General features: G+C 43.6%; 1 protein-coding gene across 2 annotated transcripts; it reads left to right on the forward strand.

Annotated features, from left to right (window-relative positions):
* The first annotated feature begins 1,159 nt into the window (after positions 1-1,159).
* On the forward strand, positions 1,160-23,469 carry LOC122027570 (casein kinase 1-like protein HD16). Of its 2 annotated transcripts, none has more exons than XM_042586558.1 (17): positions 1,160-1,425; positions 2,313-2,813; positions 4,406-4,531; positions 4,610-4,683; positions 4,769-4,838; positions 4,920-4,975; positions 5,056-5,127; positions 5,198-5,292; positions 5,442-5,508; positions 5,573-5,702; positions 5,791-6,009; positions 6,132-6,262; positions 7,602-7,776; positions 7,865-7,955; positions 20,809-20,966; positions 21,551-21,739; positions 23,015-23,469. In XM_042586558.1, exons 2-17 carry the CDS (start codon positions 2,364-2,366, stop codon positions 23,072-23,074), a joined length of 2,163 nt encoding a protein of 720 aa, XP_042442492.1. In that variant the 5' UTR covers positions 1,160-1,425; positions 2,313-2,363; the 3' UTR covers positions 23,075-23,469. The 2 variants fall into 2 exon arrangements, with proteins under 2 accessions (XP_042442492.1, XP_042442496.1); XM_042586562.1 differs by lacking the exon at positions 1,160-1,425 and adding an exon at positions 1,849-2,100.
* Positions 23,470-24,006: the final 537 nt, after the last annotated feature.

A 24,006-nucleotide genomic window follows, 5' to 3' on the forward strand; every position in this document is an offset into this window, starting at 1 on the left:
TTTTCCTCCTTTATAATATAATCAATTAATGTGAGATTGAGACTTTACCTAGATTGATTTCAGTTATTTGATTAGTTAGGATAATAATATTCATCTTGGTCAATTATATTAATACTATACGATTTATCCTCATGGATGTATATCAGGCCTAGCTCTAGTCATAGGCCATTATTATTCCATTGATCAAATAATTAAGTAAAGATATTAAAAAAATAAATTGAGTCATTAATATTAATTAATAATAATATACACATTAATAAATATCATGCTAACTCATTAATGACATCTTATTAATTAATTCATTATTCCTATTTACACATTACAGAGATTTTTTTTATATACACAACGTAAAGTAAAATGCTTCGTAAAAAAATTCAAAATTAAAATTAATAAAATTTATTTACGTTCAATGTCTCAAAAATATTAAATAATTTAACAGTGTTAAAAAATATATATCCAAATATTAGCGAGAAAACGAAATTTTATATAAAAATAATATTTTGTTTTAAAAAAAATAAATCAATTTTTTTTAAACCAGTCATTCTCAATCCTAAATTCAAATGAAAAAAAACTTGAGAAAATTTTTTAAAAATATATTAAAGGATTTTTTATTTATTTATTTTTATCTAGGTCTCGGGGAATCTTGAGATGACCCTGATGTGCATGAAAGACTAATTCGTGTGCTTATTCCAAGTTGAACCAATGGGAAAGAGAAAATATAGGTTTTCTTATAACCTTTATAGGAAATTGAATGAATTATGAAATATAGAGTCGGAGAGTTACGATATTCTTTGTAACATTTTTTAATAAATTTTAGAGATTGTTGGAAATTTATGTTGAATTTGTTAAAATATCAAAAAAAATATTTTTAGTGATTACTTACTTTTAATAATATTGATTTTTTTTTAAGATTTGAAGATAAAAATAGTAAATCCAAATTCAACCATATGCTTTTATTTTTATAAAAATGCATATGTTTGTCAGAAAATAAAATAACAATAAATAACCCATGCCCTAAAAATTGAATGAAACAAATCAAATCAATCAAGCACAATAGTGACCATCCAACGGTGATAATAAGGGCCACGTAGCCGATGGCCCACCCTATGCATGCATGAATTGTGGGCAGAGCACAAAATAAAATTTCCTCCAAGGAGCTCCACCTCCTCCTCCTCCTCCACCACCACGACCACCACCAACACCACCACCTCCTCCTCCTCCTACATCTCCTCACTCTCTCTTCCGATCTTGTGTTCACTTATCGCGTTCGATCTCTCCTCCCTCTGTGATTCCCTAGGAAACCCTATCATCGGCCTGATACCACCGCGCTTAGCTTCCCCTCGCATACTGTCGCGCAGGTCACTGCCGCCGCCTTGGTCGCCGGAGATACCTGCGCAATCGGGCATGGTGTACAGGATCTCCATAGTAAGATATCCGATCTTTTGTGTTCCATATTCCGATCGCGTCCGCCTACGCATTCCAGCTCGATCTTCCGGTTTTAAGAGAAATGTTTTCGAACTTTTGTATGCGGATTCACGTCGTGTTGCTGAGATTGATGGTTTTGAGTGAGCGGATGTCAGGATTACTTGAAAAAAAATTCGGTTTTTTTTTGGGCGCTTCGATGGGATGATGAAGGTTAAGTTGGACAGCCGATTGTTTTTTTCCTACATCTTTGTGGTTTCATTAATCTAGAGATGCTTAGTACGGTCCCAAGGTTAGATTTTTTATTGGACGCTCTATTTAGGCTTGATTGAAGGTCCAATCACTTTAGTCTCTGGTGGCTACCGATTTTGGTTGTGGTTGAGCTCTTTAGGGAAAAGGTACATTTTTTTGCTCCAAAATCGGGACATCAGATAATAGAGATACCTCTGCTTTTTTCCCCCCTCCTCCATTTGATTCCTTTTAAAAGGCATATGTTGTAAAAGGAGCCGTTTCTAGTGTTACTTCTTTACAAATCTTAAGCTTGATTCTTCCGTTCGTTGATTTATCCGTCAGAAGAAAATTCCGTCTGATTGTGTTATCGTAGCTCAGAGAGAACTATTTGTCTCCCCACTGATTCTTTTTGTGTGATTGCCATGCTACTTCTTTTTGTTGGTGCCAGTATGTCTTTATCAGATTCTCAATAGCTGTTTAACTGTTTTTATAGTCTTGTCTGGGATGTGTTTGTGTTATGCCCATTCAATAGACATTGCTTGTTTTCCTTTCTCTTTGTTTTACCCTCTGAGCTGACACAGGTCGTTCTTTTCTTGATAGTTTATATTTATCATGCAATCTAATGTGTAAATTGGTTTTGTATCATGCTCCGGATGAAGAGATCAGGAGTTCCCCAAGCTTAGTGTGAGTTTGACTTGTATGGGGATAGGATGCCTGAGCTGCAAAGTGGAATGCGACAAGGTCGTTTGAGATCAAAGAAACTTGAAGATATTCCAGCTCCATCACAGCTCCGAGCAGAAAGCCCGGTATTGCCGGCCACAAATCGAAGGCGTGGTGTCGCTGGGAGGGGAAGAGCCTCCAAGACTGCAGCAGTAGCTAAAGTGCCTCGACCAGCACCAGGCCGTCGGGCAGTTGGTGGGAGAGGGAGAGGCATCCAGCTGATTGATTTAGACCCTCCTGATCAGCCTTGCGAGATGTTGCCTAGGGCTGCTCTAGGAGGAGTCGTTCAGCCTGTGCCTGGTGTTGCACAGGATTTCATTTTGAACCAAGAAGCTGAGCGAATTCCTGCAAAACTTGCAGATTTGGCAATGAATGGTGGAAGTGCTGAAAAGGCTATAGGAGTTGAGGATGAAGCTACTACAACTCCTGTCCCTGAACAGGTATGCCTATTTATTTTTTGTTAGTAAATGTTGTGGTGGTTGCATGCTGAATTGCACGGTCTTTTCATACCTTGTCATTCTCGCATATGCTGTCATCTAGTTCTTTTGAATTGCTGGATTTGTGTTTTTTTTTTTTCTGTATCGAACAACTGCCTAGTGGGATAAGGCTTGGTTGTTGTTGTTTTTGTATTGAACAACTGCCATACACTAAGTTTGCTAGGGCATATGGTAATCACTTTGTTAGACAATTCATTTCTTGTTTAAATCGGTATACTAAGTAGACAGTTAGCAATTAGCTTTGATGGATGAGGAATTTCTTTATATGTAGCTGTTCCCAACATGCTTCATTATGTGTATGCCAACTCCACAGAGTTGCCTTAAGGCTGCATATTCATGCAAATTTGAATTCAAAAATGTGTTTTGTGTGGTTATTTAGATTTGTAATTTGCTTCATGTATTACTATTTGCACAAAATACATGCTGTTTGCCATGTACATTCATATATTGCCTAATTAAGAATGACAAATATTAATCATATATGCATATGATTTCCCATTAATATTTTCTGAACTGCCATCGTTATCTTGGTGCACATCATCATGAATCATGATAACACAGTATTCATCACTTAGACTATCCATTCTTCTACATTACTTTTCTTCATATACAAAATCCTATTACTGCTGTTTCTTATCTGAGTTGAAAATCTCATGAAAGTTATTCATAGGAGAAGTTTTCAAAGAAAGATATTTCTGGAATGCCATGATCGTATCAAGCGTTTGAAGCTTTCGTGATATCTTCCATAATAATCTTATTAAATATTTTTTTATGGACAAACTCATGATTTTGACATCACATTTAGATGATTAATGAAAAATCTCTCACAATTTAAAGATATACAATGTTTTTGTGAACAAACCACCAGGATCAATAATTTTACACATTGACCAAAAGGAGCACCATCCAAATGCTACAAAATTCTATAAATGGATTAATTGTGCAACCATAACTTAGATAAGCTATTTATCCATAAAGTGCAGATAATTACATTATACTTTCATGCCAAAAAGATATTATCACCAAACTTATTATTTCAATGATTGTAATGACTAGGACAAGAATAAGCTTAAGCTAACAAAATAACACAAATAATTTCAACATCAAGGAAATGAAACATGGTCTCGTGATTCCTTTAAACTCTGGCTCGGAAAGAAAGCTTCTATTCCAAACAAGCTATATCTTACTCAGAAAAGGCTGCCTTTTTCCCAGTCAGCAGCATCTGGGTCATAAGAAGCAATCTTAGCATCATGTGTGCTTGCCCATTTGTAAATGAAAATGGTGAATGTTTTAATTTAGTCACACATGCTTCTACATCATTCAACCATCAGTAAATGTTACTGCAAGTTGCTTGGAATCACTGCTATATTTTCTTCAAGGTAAAGTGGAATTCTGAAATATGAAAGTCAGGTTCATTTAGATTCAGTAGTTTTAGTAGTGATTTTCATCTTAAAAAACGAGCAATAGTCCATTAGCTATTGTTTCTGATTGTCACTTCATGTGATCACTCAGGCTTTGTCATGTATGTTTTACAGGTCCAAGTAGGTAATTCACCTGTATATAAGGTAGAAAGGAAATTGGGGAAAGGAGGCTTTGGCCAAGTGTATGTTGGCCGTAGAGTATCTGGTGGAACGGAACGAATGGGTCCAGATGCTTATGAGGTTTAAGTTATAATCTCTAGTTGATCTTAGTGTAATTTTACATAGTTCAAACAATAAATCTTATGCTTGTTTTTCTAGGTGGCTCTTAAATTCGAACATCGAAGTAGTAAAGGTTGCAACTATGCCCCACCATATGAGTGGCAAGTATACAAGTAAGTGACATCTATTTTTATAATTAACTTACTTGGCATATGTTCATTTTATCAGTCTGTCTAACCTATATATTCATGTCACAAGCACTCTTAATGGGTGCTATGGAATTCCTTGGGTTCACTATAAGGGACGTCAAGGAGATTATTATATTCTGGTGAGTGAAATATATGATTTTCTGTTTGGTGATTGTTCTGTTGATTTTGTTCAAAACTAACTTTAAAATGAAAATTGTCAGGTTATGGATATGCTTGGTCCTAGTCTTTGGGATGTCTGGAATTCTGTTGGTCAAACGTAATAAACATTCTATGCTTTAATGGGTACATCGATGATCTATTGTACTTATGTGATTTACTGACTAGTCTTGTAAACAGAATGACCCCAAATATGACTGCCTGCATAGCTGTGGAGGCCATTTCAATTCTGGAGAAACTTCACTCAGAAGGGTATTTAATTAGCATTTATTCAGTTAGCTTAATGGCCTTACCTTTTAGTATAACTTGATTTCTCTATCAGATTTGTGCATGGAGATATTAAACCAGAGAACTTTTTACTCGGGCAGCCAGGAACTGCTGATGAAAAGAAACTTTTCCTTATTGATCTTGGTTTGGGTATGTCTCGACTTTGGACCCAGAATCATTTTTACAACTATGTTGATACTCAGATTTTTTTTTAAATTTTTTTTAGGGGACAATATTAGTTATCTATATATATATATTTTTTTCTCATCAATAGTATTGAATATATGTACAATATGCAGCATCAAGATGGAAAGAAACTTCATCTGGCCAGCATGTTGAATATGATCAAAGACCGGATATTTTTAGGTGACTGTTTATCTGTTCTGTTTGAGCTATGGTGTCCCTTGAATTACAAAATTTTTGTTTGCAGGGGAACAATCAGGTATGCAAGCGTACATGCACATTTAGGACGTACAGGTAGTAGGAGGGATGACTTGGAATCATTAGCCTACACATTGATATTTCTCATTAGGGGAAGATTACCTTGGCAAGGTTACCAGGTATAAGAATTTGCACATATTTCAAAATATGGCTTTTATCTTGTCTGGTTTGTTTCCTGTTGTGCTAATGATACTTAGTTTAAGGCAGGGAGATAACAAGAGCTTTCTTGTTTGTAAGAAGAAAATGGGTTCGCCTGCAGAACAACTATGCTGTCTCTGTCCAGCCCCATTCAAACAATTTCTAGAGGCTGTGACAAATATGAAATTCGACGAAGAACCAAATTATTCAAAGCTTATTTCTCTCTTTGATAGTTTGATTAACCCATGCACTTTCTTGAGACCTATCAGGATTGATGGAGCTCTAAAGGTTTCTGGAACTATCCTGACTACTGCTATTTTCCCCTGCTTCTCATCATCATTGTATTAGCTATTATTTTGTTATGTTACCTTTAAAAATCCTGTGAATTTAGTAATTGTTCAAATATCTAGGTTGGGCAGAAACGAGCTCGATTGCTTGTAAACCTTGAAGAGGATGAGCAACCTAAGAAAAAGTTCCGATTAGGAAGCCCAGCAAGTCAGTGGATTTCTGTTTACAATGCTAGGAGACCCATGAAACAGAGGTAGAGAACAAAATAATCATAAATTGTTTCTATTTTTGTGCTCTCTTGTCATTTTCACGCTCTATTGCCGTTTAAATGATGCACCATTGGTACTGTAGTACTATCCTTGCCATTTCTCTGGAGTGTTTCCCTCCTGGTGGGATGGTGTTTCATTGTATTTTCTAATTTTTCATGATTGTAAATTCATGCTAACTTTTGCTGATTTTCTTTTATTACTTTCTACATTTGAAATGATGAAAAATTATTATATTTCGTTGGCTCTGCTCATGACCTATTCTTTCTCATCATTGTGCAATAATATAAGACTATAAACTGAACAAAACTATGTTCTAAACTTCATGATCATAAGTTTGAAATATCTGCCTTATTTTTATTTTTTAAAAACACAAGGCAGATAATTCAAACTTAAATCACGATCATGTTCCTGATCATAATTTAAATTTGAATTATCTCTCATGCAATTCAAAGTTTTGCCACCCCTAATTACCTGAGTTGTCAAAATTTGGATCAGAAACACTAATTAGCATAACAATATACATTTATTTACTCAGGAAGTTGTTCAGATCTGCTTGTGAAATCCAACGTTGGTACTCGCCGCATCTATTAGCTGGTTTTATGTCAGGGCCACACTTTAACCTGTGAAACAGAATTAGTTATTTTATTGGGAGAGAAAAAAGTGTGGAGGAGAAAGGAGAGGACACTGTTTCTATGTGCAGTTATACATAGTATCTTTAAAATAGAGAATCAGAAAATGGCAAACACATTCATGCTCCAGAGAAGTTATGCTTATTTGTTTAGGAATTTCCTAAAAATTGTATAAATGCAAGCTTTGTGTGGTCAGCACACCAATAATAACGAGGATGAATGTCAAATAACTGGTTTTATCATACAAAAGTTCTGGTGTGAGATTTATCTGAACTGGAGACTCCAAAGCATGATGGATCAGTTTGTCAATGTATCAACCATGTATCATTTAATTCCCAACCCATTGGAGATCGTTCTTATACTAAATGCTTGATTTCCTTATAGCATGCTCATTGTTTTATGATAATGAGAACAAAATGCTTATTTGTGGGTGCAGCGAGTATGTCACTGAGAGGTAGACTCACCAAATGACCTTGCTAGGCTTGCTTCTGGTGCAAATTTAGTAAAGAAGATAACTAGATCTGAATTGCTGTTTTGGATAGGGAAAGAATACTGGTTGGACAATTGCAGCTGGATTTCTTCACTATATTTAATAATTACTACAACCTTAATTTTCTAAATCTATCATATAATAGTTAATTAATCTATCATATAATAGTTAATTCAGTCAACCTTCTAATGAATTTCTTTTCAGATACCACTATAATGTAGCAGATGGAAGACTTCAACAACATATAGAAAAGGGAATGGAAGATAATCTATATATCAGTTGTGTGGCATCTTCTTCAAATCTCTGGGCCCTTATTATGGATGCAGGAACAAACTTTTCTTCCCAGGTTTATGAAATATCACCTGTATTCTTGCATAAGGTATTCACAACTAAAATTATGCAAGTCTTTTCTTATTTTAAGTGATGGATTTGAACATTTATGGATCTTGTTTTTCTATTTAATATAGGAGTGGATTATGGAGCAATGGGAGAAGAATTACTATATAAGTGCGATAGCTGGTACAAACAATGGGAGTTCATTAGTTGTGATGTCCAAAGGTTTGTAGTGAATGTTAGCTTGAAGATGCATGTTTTAACTTGCTCCCTAGAGAATCCAATCCATATAATTATTACTGCCACATGCAAAAACTCATACCTTCCGTTTTAGAGTCAATGGTCAGTGGCAACTGACTTCCATGCAGTTTATCTGCGTTTTAATAGTCACAAGGAATATTTGGCGTGTGAAAGACAAGCAGTGGTTTTTATGTTTATTTTGTTTCATTCAATATTTGGTTCAACTAGTTGACTTGGTTGCCATATCTTTAAGCTGTTAATTTTCTTTTTTACTTGGGCTTTCTGCTTGAAGGATTTTTCAGAATATTCTTTTTATTTTTGCTGCTCAATTTGCGCATTAGTTCATTGGTGTTTCCACGGGCCCCTAATTTTCAACTCTAATATACTTTGGTCATGGATCTGTGGTGGCTGATTATGCTGTTTTTTGGCTATATGAGATCCACCATATATGGAACTAAATGGAATTCGTGTAGTATGCAAAACCAACTGATAGTTATACAAATAAGACGAACATATTTGATTGTTCAGGGTTTGCCATCTCTTATGTACCAATATTGAATGGACATCGATTTATTGATGCAAAAATTGAAACTGTATGGGCATATTGTTTACGAGGGATTAAAACAGCAATTTGTACCACACACCTGATATGTGGTATGTTCCTATCTGGCTGGTATGAGCTTGGTCTAATAAACACTTTGTTTCAATTGGTCAATGTTAGGTCCATCAAGTGATACAGGCTTTAACATCCCATGCATACTGACTGATGAACTAGTTGAGAGTCCACTGACTAGTAAGTAGTAACTAGTTAACTGTTAAGCAAAAGGGATAATAAACATGGGCTCATCTGAACATAGACAACCATTTTGGCCGGAATAATCACTTTATCCTTCTGTTATGAACTATGAACTTGATTTTAGATTCCCAAGCAAAAGTTTGCAAGTTTAATCTTGGTTATGATATGAACTATTTAACTTGATAATCATTTTGTTGATGTACTACTGACTATGAAATCATGTACAGTGGATTCTGTAGGAAAACAACCTTGTTTGGTTCATGAAAATTTCTACTTTCAGTTTGCAGTTTTCAGAAAATAAAAAGAACCATAAAAATAGAAACAAAAATGAATATTTATTGCATTAGCCATCCTTAATAATTTAAACCTGCCAAAAATATCAACGTTAAATACTTGTTTTACATTTCCTTTTTAGTTTTTAAGTTTTGTTTTTTAAAATAAAAGAGAAAATTTTCCTAAAAGAAAGGTTTCATTTTTGGCATCTAGAAGATAAGGATTGATTGATATGTTTAAGTTGTGTACATGTATATTGTGAAGCACAAGAGGCAAATTCCAAGCCAAAATGGCAAGATATTTGAGGGAGGTTCCTTTAATACTAAGCATGTAAGAGGGACTCACTTAGCAATGTGGGACTGAAGGGTGGAAACTTTGCTCACTTTGACTACATATAAGCACCTTGAAATGCTTTGGCAAGCGTCTAACTATGGGACATTGTTGCCTTATAACACCTTGTTTCTTTAGCAACCATGATTCCTGATCCGGTAGTAAGAGCGGGCCCCCCCCTTCTCTTGCAAAGTCAACGCCAAGTGGAAGTCACCGGAACAGCCGCCCACCCAGAGGAGAGTGTGGTCCGACCGGACGGACGGCCATAGATGGCCGGTCCGACTGGACTGCCGGCCGGCCGATGGAATCGAGTACCCGGAAGGGTCCGGCCGGTTTGCACTTATAGTTGGTAGGCACCCTGTCAAATCGGGGTTCCGACGCTCAGTTAAAAAGGTCATGGACCGAGCTGACCTTTTGACCGATCACAGTCATAAAGCACCCCTGTTTGTTAGTCTCCACAAAGCACAAGTAAACCACTGCGGATGTCCGGTCGGATGTTTATGTATATTTCCGCTCGGACTACAAGTTTGGAGCAAAGGAAAGGGCCAGAGGATTTCTTTCTCTGACAACCTGTAGGTTTCACGTGTGTGTCATGCTCCAAATCTTGTGACAGGGATTCTGTCCCATCGAGGCATGCTTTGATCAGTAGCGATATGGGTCGTAAACTTTCCGACCTAGGAAAGGATGTAAGCTTTCGACACCGCATACCTAGGATAGGACGGGACACTTATGCACCTTGCACGCGTGCCCAAACCTTTCACACTATATAAAGAACCTCGTGTTTCATCGACAAGGGATTCGTATGTACTCGAGACTTGGAGCCACCTTGTTCATCGTGATTTACCCGACTTGAGCGTCGGAGGGTCGTCGGGAATCCCTTCCCGGCTCGACTTCCGCAGGATAGCCGAGCATCTCGACACTAGTCGAGACCTACATCGAGCCTTGGGCGTCACGTGCCCGGCTGCTGACTTGGTTCGGACAGATCAAATCGGCGCCTGCCTGGGAACGCCTCCGCATCCGGCGAGACAATGGACGAGGCCGGACGACAAGACACGTGACGCTTAGGGAGGAACTCGACGCCTGGTCGAGATAAGGGCCGCCAAACTCGTGGAGCAAAGCAAAAGCATCCGCCGAGCGGGCGGAGCAACAAGCAACGTCCGCGCGCCAGCCACCGTCGCATTCCACCGGGCCTTATTTCGCACCCCTGGAGCCACGCCAGCCCGAAGAGATATAGGATCTTCCTCAGATGAAATGCCAAGGCGGGATGACAGGAAGGGGAAAGCTCCCCGGACGGACTCATCTCCCGAGCGGACCAACCGCCAATTTTCGGAAGCCATTCTGCGAGATCCTCTGCCCAAGCACTACGTGCCCCCTACGATCGGCGAGTATAATGGAACAACGGACCCGGATGATCATTTGGGTAAGTTTGATAATACCGCCACGCTCCACCAATACACTGATGGAGTGAAGTGCCGAGTCTTCCTTACCACGCTCTCGGGATCGGCCCAGCGGTGGTTCCGTAGACTGCCGGACGGATCCATCACAAGCTTCAAGGACTTCCGAACGGCCTTCCTCCACCACTTCGCCAGCAGTCGGCGTTATCAGAAAACAAGCGTTAGCTTGTTCGCCATCAAGCAAGAACAAAAAGAATCGCTTCGAGCTTACATCCAGCGATTCAACCAAGTGGCGATGGACATCCCAACAGCCACATCGGAAACGATGATGAACGCCTTCACACAAGGCCTTGTTGATGGGGACTTCTTCAGGTCGCTCATCCGAAAGCCGCCCCGAGACTATGATCACATGCTACATCGGGCCAATGAATACATAAACGTGGAAGAAGCGCAAGCTACTCGGAAAAAAGAAGCTCCAACCGAGCGTGCACTTGTTCATGCCGAGCGGAAGCAACACTCCGCTCAGCAACCACCTAGAGGACCAAGGGCTGAAGCGATTCGATCTCCCCACACCAGATCGCACGTGCAAGAAGTGGGTGCCGCTCGGCCCAAGCCAAAGAAGAGGTGGACCCCAATGTTCTGCAAATTCCACCAAACGGATACGCACAACACGAGGGATTGCCGAAGCCTTCCCTTTGTGTCCAATCCTGTTCCCCGGAGAGCCGAACGACGGTCTCCTCCCCTCAGCACGAGGCAAAGGACCCAGGAAGCCGACCGGACCCGCATAGAGAGGCGACATCACCAGACGTCCGATCGGCATAGATCCCCAAGACAGGAGAGTCGCCGGACGTCCAGGGAACGGTCCCGACCATCCACTCGGGAGGAAGAAAACAGGAGCAATACTTCCCGGGGCGAAATCAACGTTATTGCTGGTGGGCCGACCGGAGGAGACTCCAACCGAGCAAGAAAGGCGAGCGTCCGGCAGCCGCAGATCCATTGTAGCCAAGAGCGGGCAAGTGGACCGAAATCACTTTCGGGCCCGGAGACTTGGGGAGTAGAAGTACCCCACGACGACGCTCATTAAAGCGGTAATAGCAAATTACACCATTCACCGCATATTTGTTGACACGGGGAGCTCGGTCAACATACTATTCAAGAAGGCGTTCGATCACCGTGCAAATTGACCGAGCCGAGCTGCTGACGACCCCCTCTACGGGTTTACGAGCAATGAAGTTCACCGGTCGGACAAATCCGTTGGCCACCTCGGGAGAAGAGCCGCCAGAGGACCAGACAACAACTGTGGTGGTTGACTCTCCTCATCCTACAACGTCATTTTGGGACGACCGGGCGCGGTTGTCTCAACCTTCCACCGTAAGATAAAATTTCCGTGGAGGACAAAGTGGAGAAGTGCGGGAGATCAACTAGCGACTCGGCGTTGCTATATAGAGATGATCCGAGCAGATTCTTGCTCGGAAGGTCCCCGAATCGAGGTACACGCCATAACCGAGAAACCTCCGCTTTAATTTATGATGAAAAGGAGAAAGTTCAGATCCATCCGACCCGATCGGAGGCCACCACTTTCATCGCCTCGGATCTAGAGGAAAAACAGAAGAAGAAGGCGATCCAATGCCTCCAGAAAATCATGATGTCTTTGTTTGGTCGACACACGAGTTGCCCGGAATTTCGCCTAGCCTAGCGCAACATGAGTTGCATGTCCGACCTGACGCTCGGCCATGAAGCGAAAAAAAGAGATTTTAGCGCCGAGCGAATGCCATAATCCGAGCGGAAGACCGACGAGCCGAGGTGCAGTTCCCGAGCTGGCTAGCCAACGTGGTATTGGTCTCCAAGCCGGCGGCAAGTGGCGAGTTTGCATTGACTTTCGGGACTTAAACAAAGCATGTCCCAAAGATTTTTATCCTCCGCCTTGGATAGATCACCGGTGGACTCTACGGTGTGAGTTAATTGCATGCTCGACGCCTACCGTGGCTATCACCACCGCTCGCCAAGATCAAGAAAAGGTGAGTCAGTAACGGCCGACGCATATTGCAATGTGATGCCGCTCGATGAAGAACGCCGGGCCACCTATCGGTGATGAACAAGGTATTCAAGGAGCAGATCGGATGAACCGAAGTTTACGTGGGCGACATTCTTATCAAATCCGTCCGAGCGCCGATCTTTTCAAGGATATGGAAGAAACCTTCCGAACATCTCGCAAATATGGAGTCAAGCTAAATCCCGAAATGCCTGTTCGGAGCTAAAGGAGGGCGTCTTGGGGTATATAGTGACCGAGCGGGGATCGAAGCAAATCCCAACAAGGTGAAAGCTCTGCAAGACATGCTTCCTCCCGAAACACAAGGGAAGTGCAACGGTTGACCGGTCGGATAACCGCTTTGTCCAGATTCATCTCCAAACCCGCCGAGCCTGCCATTCTTCAAGATCCTACGCAAGCTACTAAGTTCCAGTGGAACGAAGAGTGTGACCGAGCATTCAAGAGTTGAAAACATATCTGAATTCCTGCCTGACTGGCCAAGCCGATCGGAGGCGAGTCATCAGATATGTATTTGTCGTCAATCGAGTACGTAGGCTCAAGACTTGAGGGCGAACGCAAGAGCACTGTATTTTCCGAGCCATATTTTGAAGATGAATCTCGCCACACCGGCTCAGAAGTTGGCCTCATTGGTTCTAGCCGCCGCGCCTCGACCGTATTTCGGCCCACACAATCATTGTCTCCGACGGTCCACTGAAGAGTCCTGTTGAATCCGAGCGTCCGGACGGCTTATCAGTGGACGGCGAGTTCGACATCCAGATTACCAGCCCGGCGATTAAAGCCCAATCCTTGGCTGATTTTGTGACCAAGTGCAGAGGCCAGAACCTGGAGAAGATATATGGATGGGTCTTCCACTCGACTCGAGGGATCGATATTACTTATCTCACCGCAAGAAGAAAAGATGCACCTATCCGTCCTGCTGGACTACAAGGCCACCAACAACGAGGCGAGTATGAGGCCCTTATAGCCGGATTACAAGCGGCACGACATGTGGGGGCCGGTCGGGTAACTCTCTATTCGGATTCACAGGTCGCTCAGCAACTTTCCGGCACCTTTGAAATCAACTGTGTTCGGCTTAAACTCTACGCTGAGGCCTTTGAAAAACTCAAAGCTACTTTCCGAGAAGTGCTTATCCAGAAGATTCCCCGAACGGAGAACCAGGCGGCCGATGAGTTGGCCAAACTCGCGAGCTCAATAACGCCGGTCGCCATTCAGCAGCCAATTGAAAAAACGCTGATGGTGGCGCATGTCGACCGGATGCAAGGCCTCGCGTTTCCAAGTGACTGGAGGACACCTATTATAGAATTCCTCCGTTCGGGCACCACACCATCCGATGAATATGCAGCCCGGCTCCTCAGAAGAAGAGCCGGTCGGTTTACACTCATCGGAGATCAGCTTTACAAGAAAGCTTTCTCGCGTCCTCTGCTAAAATGTGTGAGCTCGGAGGACTCAGCTTACATCCTCCAGGAAGTACATCAAGGATCATGTGGAGGTCATCCGGGCGGACGCTCGTTAGCCAAGAAGATCCTCTTGGCCGGATACTTTTGCCGCTCGGACAGTATCTACATGCCTTTCATGCCAGAAGTATCACAACTTCTCCCACCGACCGGCAGAGGAGATGAAGGCATCAACCATCTCATGTCCGTTCGATCAGTGGGGAATGGATATTGTGGGTCCATTTCCGATGGCGACCGGGCAGAGGAAATTTTTACTAGTGGCGGTAGATTATTTCTCCAAGTGGGTGGAGGCCGAGCCGCTGGCAAAGATCACTGAGCAAATGGTTAAAAAATTCATCTGGCAGCACATCATTTGTCGGTTCGGCATCCCTCGCCGACCAGTGTCCGACACCGGGCGGCCGGTTACAGGGGAGATGTTGGCGGCTTGGTGCAAAACCTACGGCACGGAGCAACATTTCACGTCCGTAGCCTATCCTCAGAGCAACGGTCAAGCTGAAGTCGCCAACCGGGAGATTCTTCGTATTCTGCGCGCTCGGCTCGACCATTTGGGAGGGAGTTGGCCGGATGAAGTGCCGAGCGCCTTGTGGGCTATCCGAACGACGCCAAAAGAAGGGACGGGAGTCACACCGTTCCATTTGGTATATGGCGGTGAGGCTGTCATACCGGTCGAAGTCGGCGTTGAGTCAGCCAGGATCCAGAGCTATGATGATGACAACACCGAACGAAGAAACATGGAGCTGGACTTGGTAGAAGAAGAGAGGGCAAAGGCTTCCGTTCGGCTGATACCGGCATCGGATGAAGCAAAACTACAACCGTCGCCAGATCGTTCCAAGTCGGCGATCTTGTCTCGAAGAAAGTCAAGCCGGTCGACGATGTGAAGCGCCATGGGCGGGCCCTTTCAAAATCATCGAAAGCTCCGGGCCAGACATCGGAGGATGAGGACGGACGCCTAGATAGCCGTGAGCGCGAACCACCTCCACCTTACCGGGGTGAAAGGTGTATCATGAATCACCTGTATTTCATTTTTCACTAAATACTTGAAATGCAGAGATGAAAAGTCAAAAGAGCGAATATAAGGCATTATCATCGTAAATCGAAGGCCCCCGAGCCGATCGGCCGGGAGGTTTATGTGGAGCCTTGGCAAATAACCCGTGCCGTTCGGCCGGAATTAAATTGGTCAAGCCAAACGCTCGAAGATCGAAGGCCCCGTACCCTTCGAACGGAGGTATATTATCCGAGCCAAAATACTCGATGAAGTAGATCCTGAGCCGTGCGGCCAGGAAGGCATTATCCAAGCTGGGGGAAAGGCGAAGAGCAACTCCGAACGGAAGTGTCAAAATTAGCCTTGACGGCCGTCTAGCCCAGACGTTAAACCGCAGAGCCGCGCCGACCGGCTATAAATATCCGCGCCGACGAGCACCGTCGTTAAAAATCAAGAGACGAGCCGGCGTCTATAAACCCTCCGAGCGGAAGACCGACGAGCACCGTCGTTAAAAATCAAGAGACGAGCCGGCGTCTATAAACCCTCCGAGCGGAAGACCGACGAGCACCGTCGTTAAAGATCAAGAGACGAGCCGGCGTCTATAAACCCTCCGAGCGGAAGACCGACGAGCACCGTCGTTAAAAATCAAGAGACGAGCCGGCGTCTATAAACCCTCCGAGCGGAAGACCGACGAGCACCGTCGTTAAAGATCAAGAGACGAGCCGGCGTCTATAAACCCTCCGAGCGGAAGACCGACGAGCACCGTCGTTAAAGATCAAGAGACGAGCCGGCGTCTATAAACCCTCCGAGCGGAAGACCGACGAGCTCCGTCGTTAAAGATCGAGAGCCGCGCCGACCGGCTATAAATATCCGCGCCGACGAGCACCGTCGTTAAAAATCAAGAGACGAGCCGGCGTCTATAAACCCTCCGAGCGGAATACCGACGAGCTCCGTCGTTAAAAATCAAGAGACGAGCCGGCGTCTATAAACCCTCCGAGCGGAATACCGACGAGCACCGTCGTTAAAAATCAAGAGACGAGCCGGCGTCTATAAACCCTCCGAGCGGAATATCGTCGACACTGCGATTATTCGTATTCCCCGCCGATTGTCAGACCGAAGCTATTTTCCGATCGGACTCGAGGTATAAAAGGTTCGGATCGGCTTATAGCGAGCGATTCTGGCTAGCAGCCCAGATTGATATTCGGCCGGACGGAAGAGCTGGGGAAAACACTTCATTCTGGAAGAATGCACCTCGAATGCCCAAGGTATGATGTGATAGAAGACGAGCGGACCGTACAAGTGTTAGCCAGGGAACAGTGCAAAAAGATAGAGTACACGAAAGGAAAGCATTTCATTAAAATTAGAACCTTAGGTCGAGTGGCCTAAGTACAAAAAGGTTCATGTTCAGCCGAGCGACTCGATGTAGTCGTAGAGGTCCCTCGGAATGTTGCTCAGGAGCTCCACTTGATCGCCGGCTGGAATATTGGTGAACTCCGGAAGAAGGCCCTTCGACTTCAGATAGGTCATAGTGGCCGTAATTGCCAGGTCGAAAGCCGAGTACATCCGCTCGCAAATTTTCTCCGAGAACTCGGGCGATCGGATGTAACTTTGTCGGAGAGCGGCGACTCGGCTCGGCTCGGCATCCCGGTATTCCTTGAAGGTTGCCTGGGAGCTTGTCAGGGCCTCATTCAGACGTTCAATCTTCTCCGCATCGGCCGAGCGGCCTGCCTTCTCCCGATCGAGCTGCTCCGTCAGCTCCTTTATCTTCAACTCCAGGCCCCGGGCCTCCACGTTTTTCTTCTCCAGATCGGAGATGGCTGTGTTCTTCCGAGTGGTGGCCAGAGTTATCTTTGTGTCAAGCGACTTGACCTGTCGCTCGGACTCGGCTAGGGTGTGTTTTCTTCCGCTCAGCAGCTAGCAGAGTTTGAGTTTTCTTCACTCTTTTTGCAGCTCGGAGTAGGAAGGTCCCTGGGAGCCGCTCGGACCACCTGCCGCCCGCAGTTGCCTTATCTCCTCGTCCGCCATAGCTAGACGGTTGGAAACTGCTATCTCTTCCACCCACCTCAAACGAGAAGGCGCAGTTGTTAAGCCGAGCGGAAATATTTTAGGTAAAACAAATAGCAGCTTGCATGTGGCTGTTGGCTAAGTTCGGAGAGGGATCAGTGCTACGCGCGCCGAGCGTCGGCCCACATCTCGGCGAGGGGCCCTTTCAAAGTAACAGTGTGCTCGGGCACGGTCGTCCGGTCACCAGCAACTCTTCATCGGAAGATGAAGAGTAACCCGTATTGTGCCGGCGCGGAAGATCGCGAATGGATGGTCGAACGCTGGACTGATCGACGAGCGGGGGGAGGGTGCTGATTGGAACAGCTTCAGTGGGGGCTTCCGGCTCGTCCCGATCAGAGGGCGTCCGGTCGGATGAAATGGCTTCCGCCATTGGCGCTTTTCCCCGAGTGGTTGCCAGCGGCTGATCCTCCTCCCGAACGGACCCTTCCTCGGGGCCGTTGGTTCCCTGGAGGGGTAGCCCGCTGTCCACCTGCTGTTGAGAGGCCTGAGCGGCCGATTCACTGGTGCCGCTTTCTCCTTCGTGAGAACCGACCGGTGAATACCCAGCGCCTTCATTTCCTTTGCCGCCGCTGCCTTTCTCTTAAGGCCATCACCGAGTCCATGACGATGTCAGCTGCATGAAGAGAAAAAGAAATCAGTTAGCAATTAAAGCAAGTGCCAAAGCAAAGTTCTTACCGAAGCCGGTCGGAAGTGGGGTCTGTATAGGACTTAGCCCAAAAATGTACATCACTCCCTCGTGAAGAAGCTTGTTGATGTCAAGTCGTAGACCGGCTAGTACATTTGCGGCGTGAAGTCCGGTCGGGTCTTGAATTTCTTCATTCGGGAGGGAGGTAGACCGACTTGCCACTGGGTCGGAAAGTTTGGGACTGGGCATGCGGAGGTAGAAATAATAGTCCTTCCAATGTTTATTGGAAGTGGGTAGTTTATTGAAGAAGACCAAACCGGGCCGAGCTTGGAACATAAAGGTGCCGGCTCGGCTTGCTTAGGATAATAGAAATAAAAGAAGACCTCCGGTCGGAGGGGAATGTTGTGAATCTTGAACAAAACGACAACGCCGCAGAGGAGACGGAAGGTGTTTGGTACTAAACTTCCGAGCGGCACGCCAAAATAATTGCAGACGTCTGCTATAAAAGGATGGACGGGGAACCGCAGACCGGCGGTAAATTGGTCGCGAAAGACACAGAAACCACCGCGCGGCGGTCTGTGTGGCCGAGCGGCAGGACCAGCTAGGCGAACTTCGATATCCTCGGGGATTTCGAAATTGTCAGCCAAAATATCAAAATCCCGTTGTTCGAAACGAGATCGCATGGTAGTATACCATGGGCCTAAGGATTGTTCTTCGGGATGAGAAGAACTGGCCATGATCGGGGCAGAAGAAATCAAAAAGGAAGTTCCAAAGACGAAGGAATGGAATTTCAAAGACTCGAGCTAGGGGAAGAAATACGGATTAGATACCGGAAAGGAAGGAGGAGAGATCTAAAACCTTACTGAGGGGAGATGAATCGAGGAAAGGCGCCGGAGAGCGTCAGAAGGCAGCAACAAGATCGCCGGAGCTCCACAGCGCAGAGAGCAACAGTAGAGGTAACGGAGGCGTGTGAAGGCGAGAAGGAAACGAAGAATTTATAGGGTGAGGGCCGGTCGGCCTCCACCGTCGGATCCAGGTCACGGGAATCAATGCATACATCTAGCCGTTTATTTCGAATTGCTTCGGTCACATCAAAATATCATGCAACCGCCTCCGTACTCTGATGGCATTGCTCCACGTGGCAGTCAATCATTCGGAGCATTTAATGAAGGTATGATCGACATTGATGTCGAAGATTGGCGCAGAACGCAAGGAGATCCGGCGAAAGCCATCATTGATTCATTCAAGGATACCTCTGCCGCTGACCGGGCGGAGGAGATTAGCATGGAAGAGCCGTTCGGCTAGACTCACAGTCCAGTCAGTCGGACTATGCGCCTCCTTCGACTAGACTCGAAGGGGAGGCTTGTGATCCGGTAAAGAGATATAAGGGGGAGGGCTTTTTTGTAAAAAGGGGTTTTTTCAGGGAGCAGCCGCCCACCCAGAGGAGAGTGTGGTCCGACCGGACGGACGGCCATAGATGGCCGGTCCGACTGGACTGCCGGCCGGCCGATGGAATCGAGTACCCGGAAGGGTCCGGCCGGTTTGCACTTATAGTTGGTAGGCACCCTGTCAAATCGGGGTTCCGACGCTCAGTTAAAAAGGTCATGGACCGAGCTGACCTTTTGACCGATCACAGTCATAAAGCACCCCTGTTTGTTAGTCTCCACAAAGCACAAGTAAACCACTGCGGATGTCCGGTCGGATGTTTATGTATATTTCCGCTCGGACTACAAGTTTGGAGCAAAGGAAAGGGCCAGAGGATTTCTTTCTCTGACAACCTGTAGGTTTCACGTGTGTGTCATGCTCCAAATCTTGTGACAGGGGATTCTGCTGTCCCATCGAGGGCATGCTTTGACTGTAGCGATATGGGTCAGGTAAACTTTCTGACAGCCGCGTACCTAGGAAAGGACAGGTAAGCTTTCTGACAGCCGCATACCTAGGATAGGACAGGGGACACTTATGCACCTTGGTACGCGTGCCCAAACCTTTCACAGCTCTATATAAAGAACCTCAGGTTTCATCGACAAGGGATTCTGGTATGTACTCTGAGACTTCTGGAGCCACCTTGTTCATCGTGATTTACCTGACTTGAGCGTCGGAGGGTCGTCGCTGGGAATCCCCTTCCCGGCTCGACTTCTGTGCAGGATAGCCGGAGCATCTCGACACTAGTTGGAGACCTACATCAGCGAGCCTTGGAGCGTCACGTGCCCAGCGTCTGTTGACTTCTGGTTCGGACAGGATCAATTCCCATCAGCCAACTACTTGTCTTTTATCTCAAACAAGATTACATGGTGTAATTTGGCACAGAAGTGAAGTGAACAAGGGTTACAACAAAAATTAGGAGAGCTATTTTTCTTGAAGTAAATATTAGCTTCTTTTCTGTTAGATAGGAGAGATCTCAAGAGGCAATAAGGATTATACATTCGCAGTTAATGAAAATAATAAGAATTACAATCAGGCTGGTAATTTTTTGAATGATACTGCCACTTTACATGATACGTGGCAGTGATGTGCTAACTGATAATTTAGTGGTATGACCCTTCCCGGGACCACGCATTGGTGGGAGCCTTGTGAACCGGGCTGTCTTTTACAAACAAGTATAGCAAAACAGGGCTGATGTTTCAGTCACATGATGAGCTGTTTTTGCTTCACTAATAACATTTGAAGCACATCTTGGTCTTATGGATCTTGCTTATTAGTTCCTGCTTAATATTTCATTAATGTGGATGCTAGATTTACCTTACGCATGCACCTGTCATGTATGATTTTTTACCCTGCCAAATATGCTAAAACAATATACTTTGTTTCACGTTGGAGATCTTTTACTTGGCAATGAGCTGTTTTCTTGCTACGTTTTCTGATTTTTGTAGGAACCACTTATACTCAGCAATCCTATAAAGTTAGTGAATCATTTCCTTTTAAGTGGATCAATAAGAAGTGGAAAGAAGGATTTCATGTTACATCCATGACTACGGCAGGGAGTCGCTGGGGGGTAGTCATGTCAAGGAACTCTGGCTACTCTAACCAGGTATTATCAAATTGTGCCATAAGAAAATCCTTTGTTATTCAAATATTACTGCTTTCTCAACTAAATACATTTCTCATATGCAAAATTGGTTATTTACCTAAAAGTCGCTTTATGATTGGTATGTTAACTAGAAGAATACTTTGTCCTCTTTGTGTGCCGAGATGTAAAAGAGAATTGTGTTTTCCTTCCAATCTGTATGCATTTAATGCTGGTCTACTACTGTTGTTACCATGCTTAATGTAAATAAACTTTTCTTTTAATGTGCTTTAACTCTCTTGTATGCAGTTAATATATATTCATTCTTGGTCTATATATTGATCAAAATTTTCTCAATGCGATTAATTTGAAATTGGAATTTGCTTAGTTTGTTTTTGATAACTTTTGATTTCCTTTCTGTAAGTAATCTGGGGAAAGCATTTTGGTTATTGGCGGCTTTAACTTGCTGCATCTGAATTACTAGGAACTGACCTATCTAGTTGGAGGTGTCGATACGTAATTGACTAAATCGACAAACACATTGTTGATATTTGCAAGTTGATTGTGTAAACTGTCATAATTGTTGATGGATTTTCTCTTGTAATCAGGTAGTAGAATTGGATTTCCTTTATCCCAGTGAAGGTATCCATCAAAGATGGGAAAGAGGTTATAGAATAACTTCTACTGCGGCTACTCCTGATCAAGCCGCTTTGATTTTGAGCATACCAAAAAGGAAAATGATGGATGAGACACAGGAAACACTTCGAACTTCTTCCTTCCCAAGCAATCACGTGAAGGTGAATACCCATTATGATTAAGTTTATATAATAACAGATCTAATTTCTATTATGCCCATCATGGTTAAGTTTATATAATAACAGATCTAATTTCTATTATGGATACCTTGTTTGCTTTCTGGATAGTGGATACCAACAATTGTGGAGTCAATAGTAGCACTAAGCACATGCTTTCATTTGACGAATATTTTTGCACTCATCTACTTTCTTTTTTGATCCATGCTTCTTCAATTCTCACAATACTTGGTCTTAAACTCATGAACTCCCAACTCCCCTAAACTACTATGCATGTGCTTTGTTTGATGTTGTACTCAGATATAATTTTGTAGTTAGTAATTGCTTGTTTATTGCATTCAGATGGTTTAATATCCTAATCTAGTTATTTTGCCTGTAAAGGTAACTAAGTTATTGTAGCTACAACTAACAATTGAAGAATTAGATATCAGGTTTCAGCCTTTAATTAGTCTGACGTGTTGTTTAGTATAATGTTTCAGATGAATCTGCTATATGACAATTGCTCCATCTGCTCTGAGAATTTTAGCTTCCATACAATGTTTTGAATTTTGATGTCATCTTGCTGGTACTGATCACAACCGCTTGTGTGACACCACGATGAAAGCCTCCCTTCAAATCTACTCTCTGGCTACTATTTAGACGGGGAATGATAGAGAAGAGTCTGTAGATGTTTGTGGTGGTTGTCAAGGACAACATGCTTCTCCGGTGAACCCCTACCAACCAACCGTGCAGCCACAATTGTTGTCTTCCCTCATCTCCCTACTTCCTCTGCCGCATCTTATTCTCCTCCCTCGGTTGCTAGCGGTGCCAATTTGACATGGTCAAGTCGCTTCCATCATCTCTTGTTAGTTTTTCTTTGCTCCCTCTCCACAATTGTTGCCAGCTTGACACGAATGACCTGTGCTAACTTCTATCATTTGTCGACGGGTTCACATTATTTCGAACTCATTTTGACCTGGAATCAACACTGGTTCTCCCATCAAGATGTTAAACCTTGCTGTCGTATAGCATTAATTAGTTTTGCTTACCCGAAGTTACATATACCCACCCATCGAGTAAAAGAACCATTCACAGAATCTGACTGTTAAAAATTTGTGAATAGGTAGAAAATCCTCATGGCACAGTTAATAAACCTAGAACAACTTTGTATGGTGAAAGTGCACTCAGAAACAGTAAGACCATATCTCGATACCATATTTTATCATCGGCCTTTATGAAGAAATTTGTTGTGCATTTAAGTACTCTGCATTTTTTTTACAGGAAAAATGGGCAAAAAATCTCTACATTGCTTCCATATGCTTCGGTCGAACAGTGTGCTGATACTTGAGCTGGCCTACACTTCTGAGACTGAAAGGAAGCATATTGAAGTTGCTCTAACTCGAAAAAGTCTTCAGCGAAGTGCATCATACATGTCTGGCGTCGATGTTCATCATGAGTTGAATCAAGGAATGAAACAGGGGCTAGCTGGTATCTTCTCACCCTGTCATCTAATGTGTGTTCTAGAATTCGATTCTGGTAGTGGCTACAGATCCGAAAATACGAAACCTAAATGTTTTGTTGCCTCATCTGTAATGCAACTGAGAACAAAGGTCAGGCTTTCAGTCTATGTGGCACTTGTTCTCACCCAAGTGAAATGGAAAAAAGAGCTATTTTGGTTTCTGTATTTTCAAGAACATTTTGTTTTTAATAATTAGTGATGGATAACTATTTAAATATGATATGAAATTGATGGTTCCATTTATTACAAGTCCATGAGTAGTGTATCATTGATATGAAATCAGATGTTTGACATTTTCAATATGAAATCGAAAGGGAGTCTTGGTGCAACGATAAAGTTATTGCTTTGTGACCAAAAGGTCACGTGTTCGAATCCTAGAAATAATTTCTTGTAAAAAGCAGGGTAAGATTGTGTATAATGAATCCTTCCTCGGGACTTCGTATAGCTGGAGTTTTATGTACTAGGCTGTCTTATTTTTTTTTACTAATAAGGGATATTGATGATGGATCATAGCTACAACAAAAAGATGGATGGAGATAGGGTTTGCGGACCGCACATCTCAATGATAGCAGCGCGTATGGCTTTGGCCGTGCGCCAAGAGTGCCTATCATCAGAATAAAACGTAGTATTTTGTATTGAATAAATTTGAGGTACAACTTATGCACACTCGGAAGAACACCAAACAGATCTTTATGCACACTCGGAAGAACCCCAAACAGATTTGAATTGATAAGGCCTGAACTTGAGCCCAATA

Source organism: Zingiber officinale, chromosome 1A (assembly GCF_018446385.1).
Source record: "Zingiber officinale cultivar Zhangliang chromosome 1A, Zo_v1.1, whole genome shotgun sequence".
NCBI lineage: Eukaryota > Viridiplantae > Streptophyta > Magnoliopsida > Zingiberales > Zingiberaceae > Zingiber > Zingiber officinale.

Bases quoted from the DNA above. Each gene is read 5' to 3' on its own strand.
- LOC122027570 (XM_042586558.1), top strand. From the start codon at position 2,364: ATGCCTGAGCTGCAAAGTGGAATGCGACAAGGTCGTTTGAGATCAAAG. The intron at 4,839-4,919 runs GTGAGTGAAATA...GAAAATTGTCAG, and splicing joins AAGGAGATTATTATATTCTG to GTTATGGATATGCTTGGTCC. The intron at 6,263-7,601 runs GTAGAGAACAAA...ATTTCTTTTCAG, and splicing joins AGGAGACCCATGAAACAGAG to ATACCACTATAATGTAGCAG.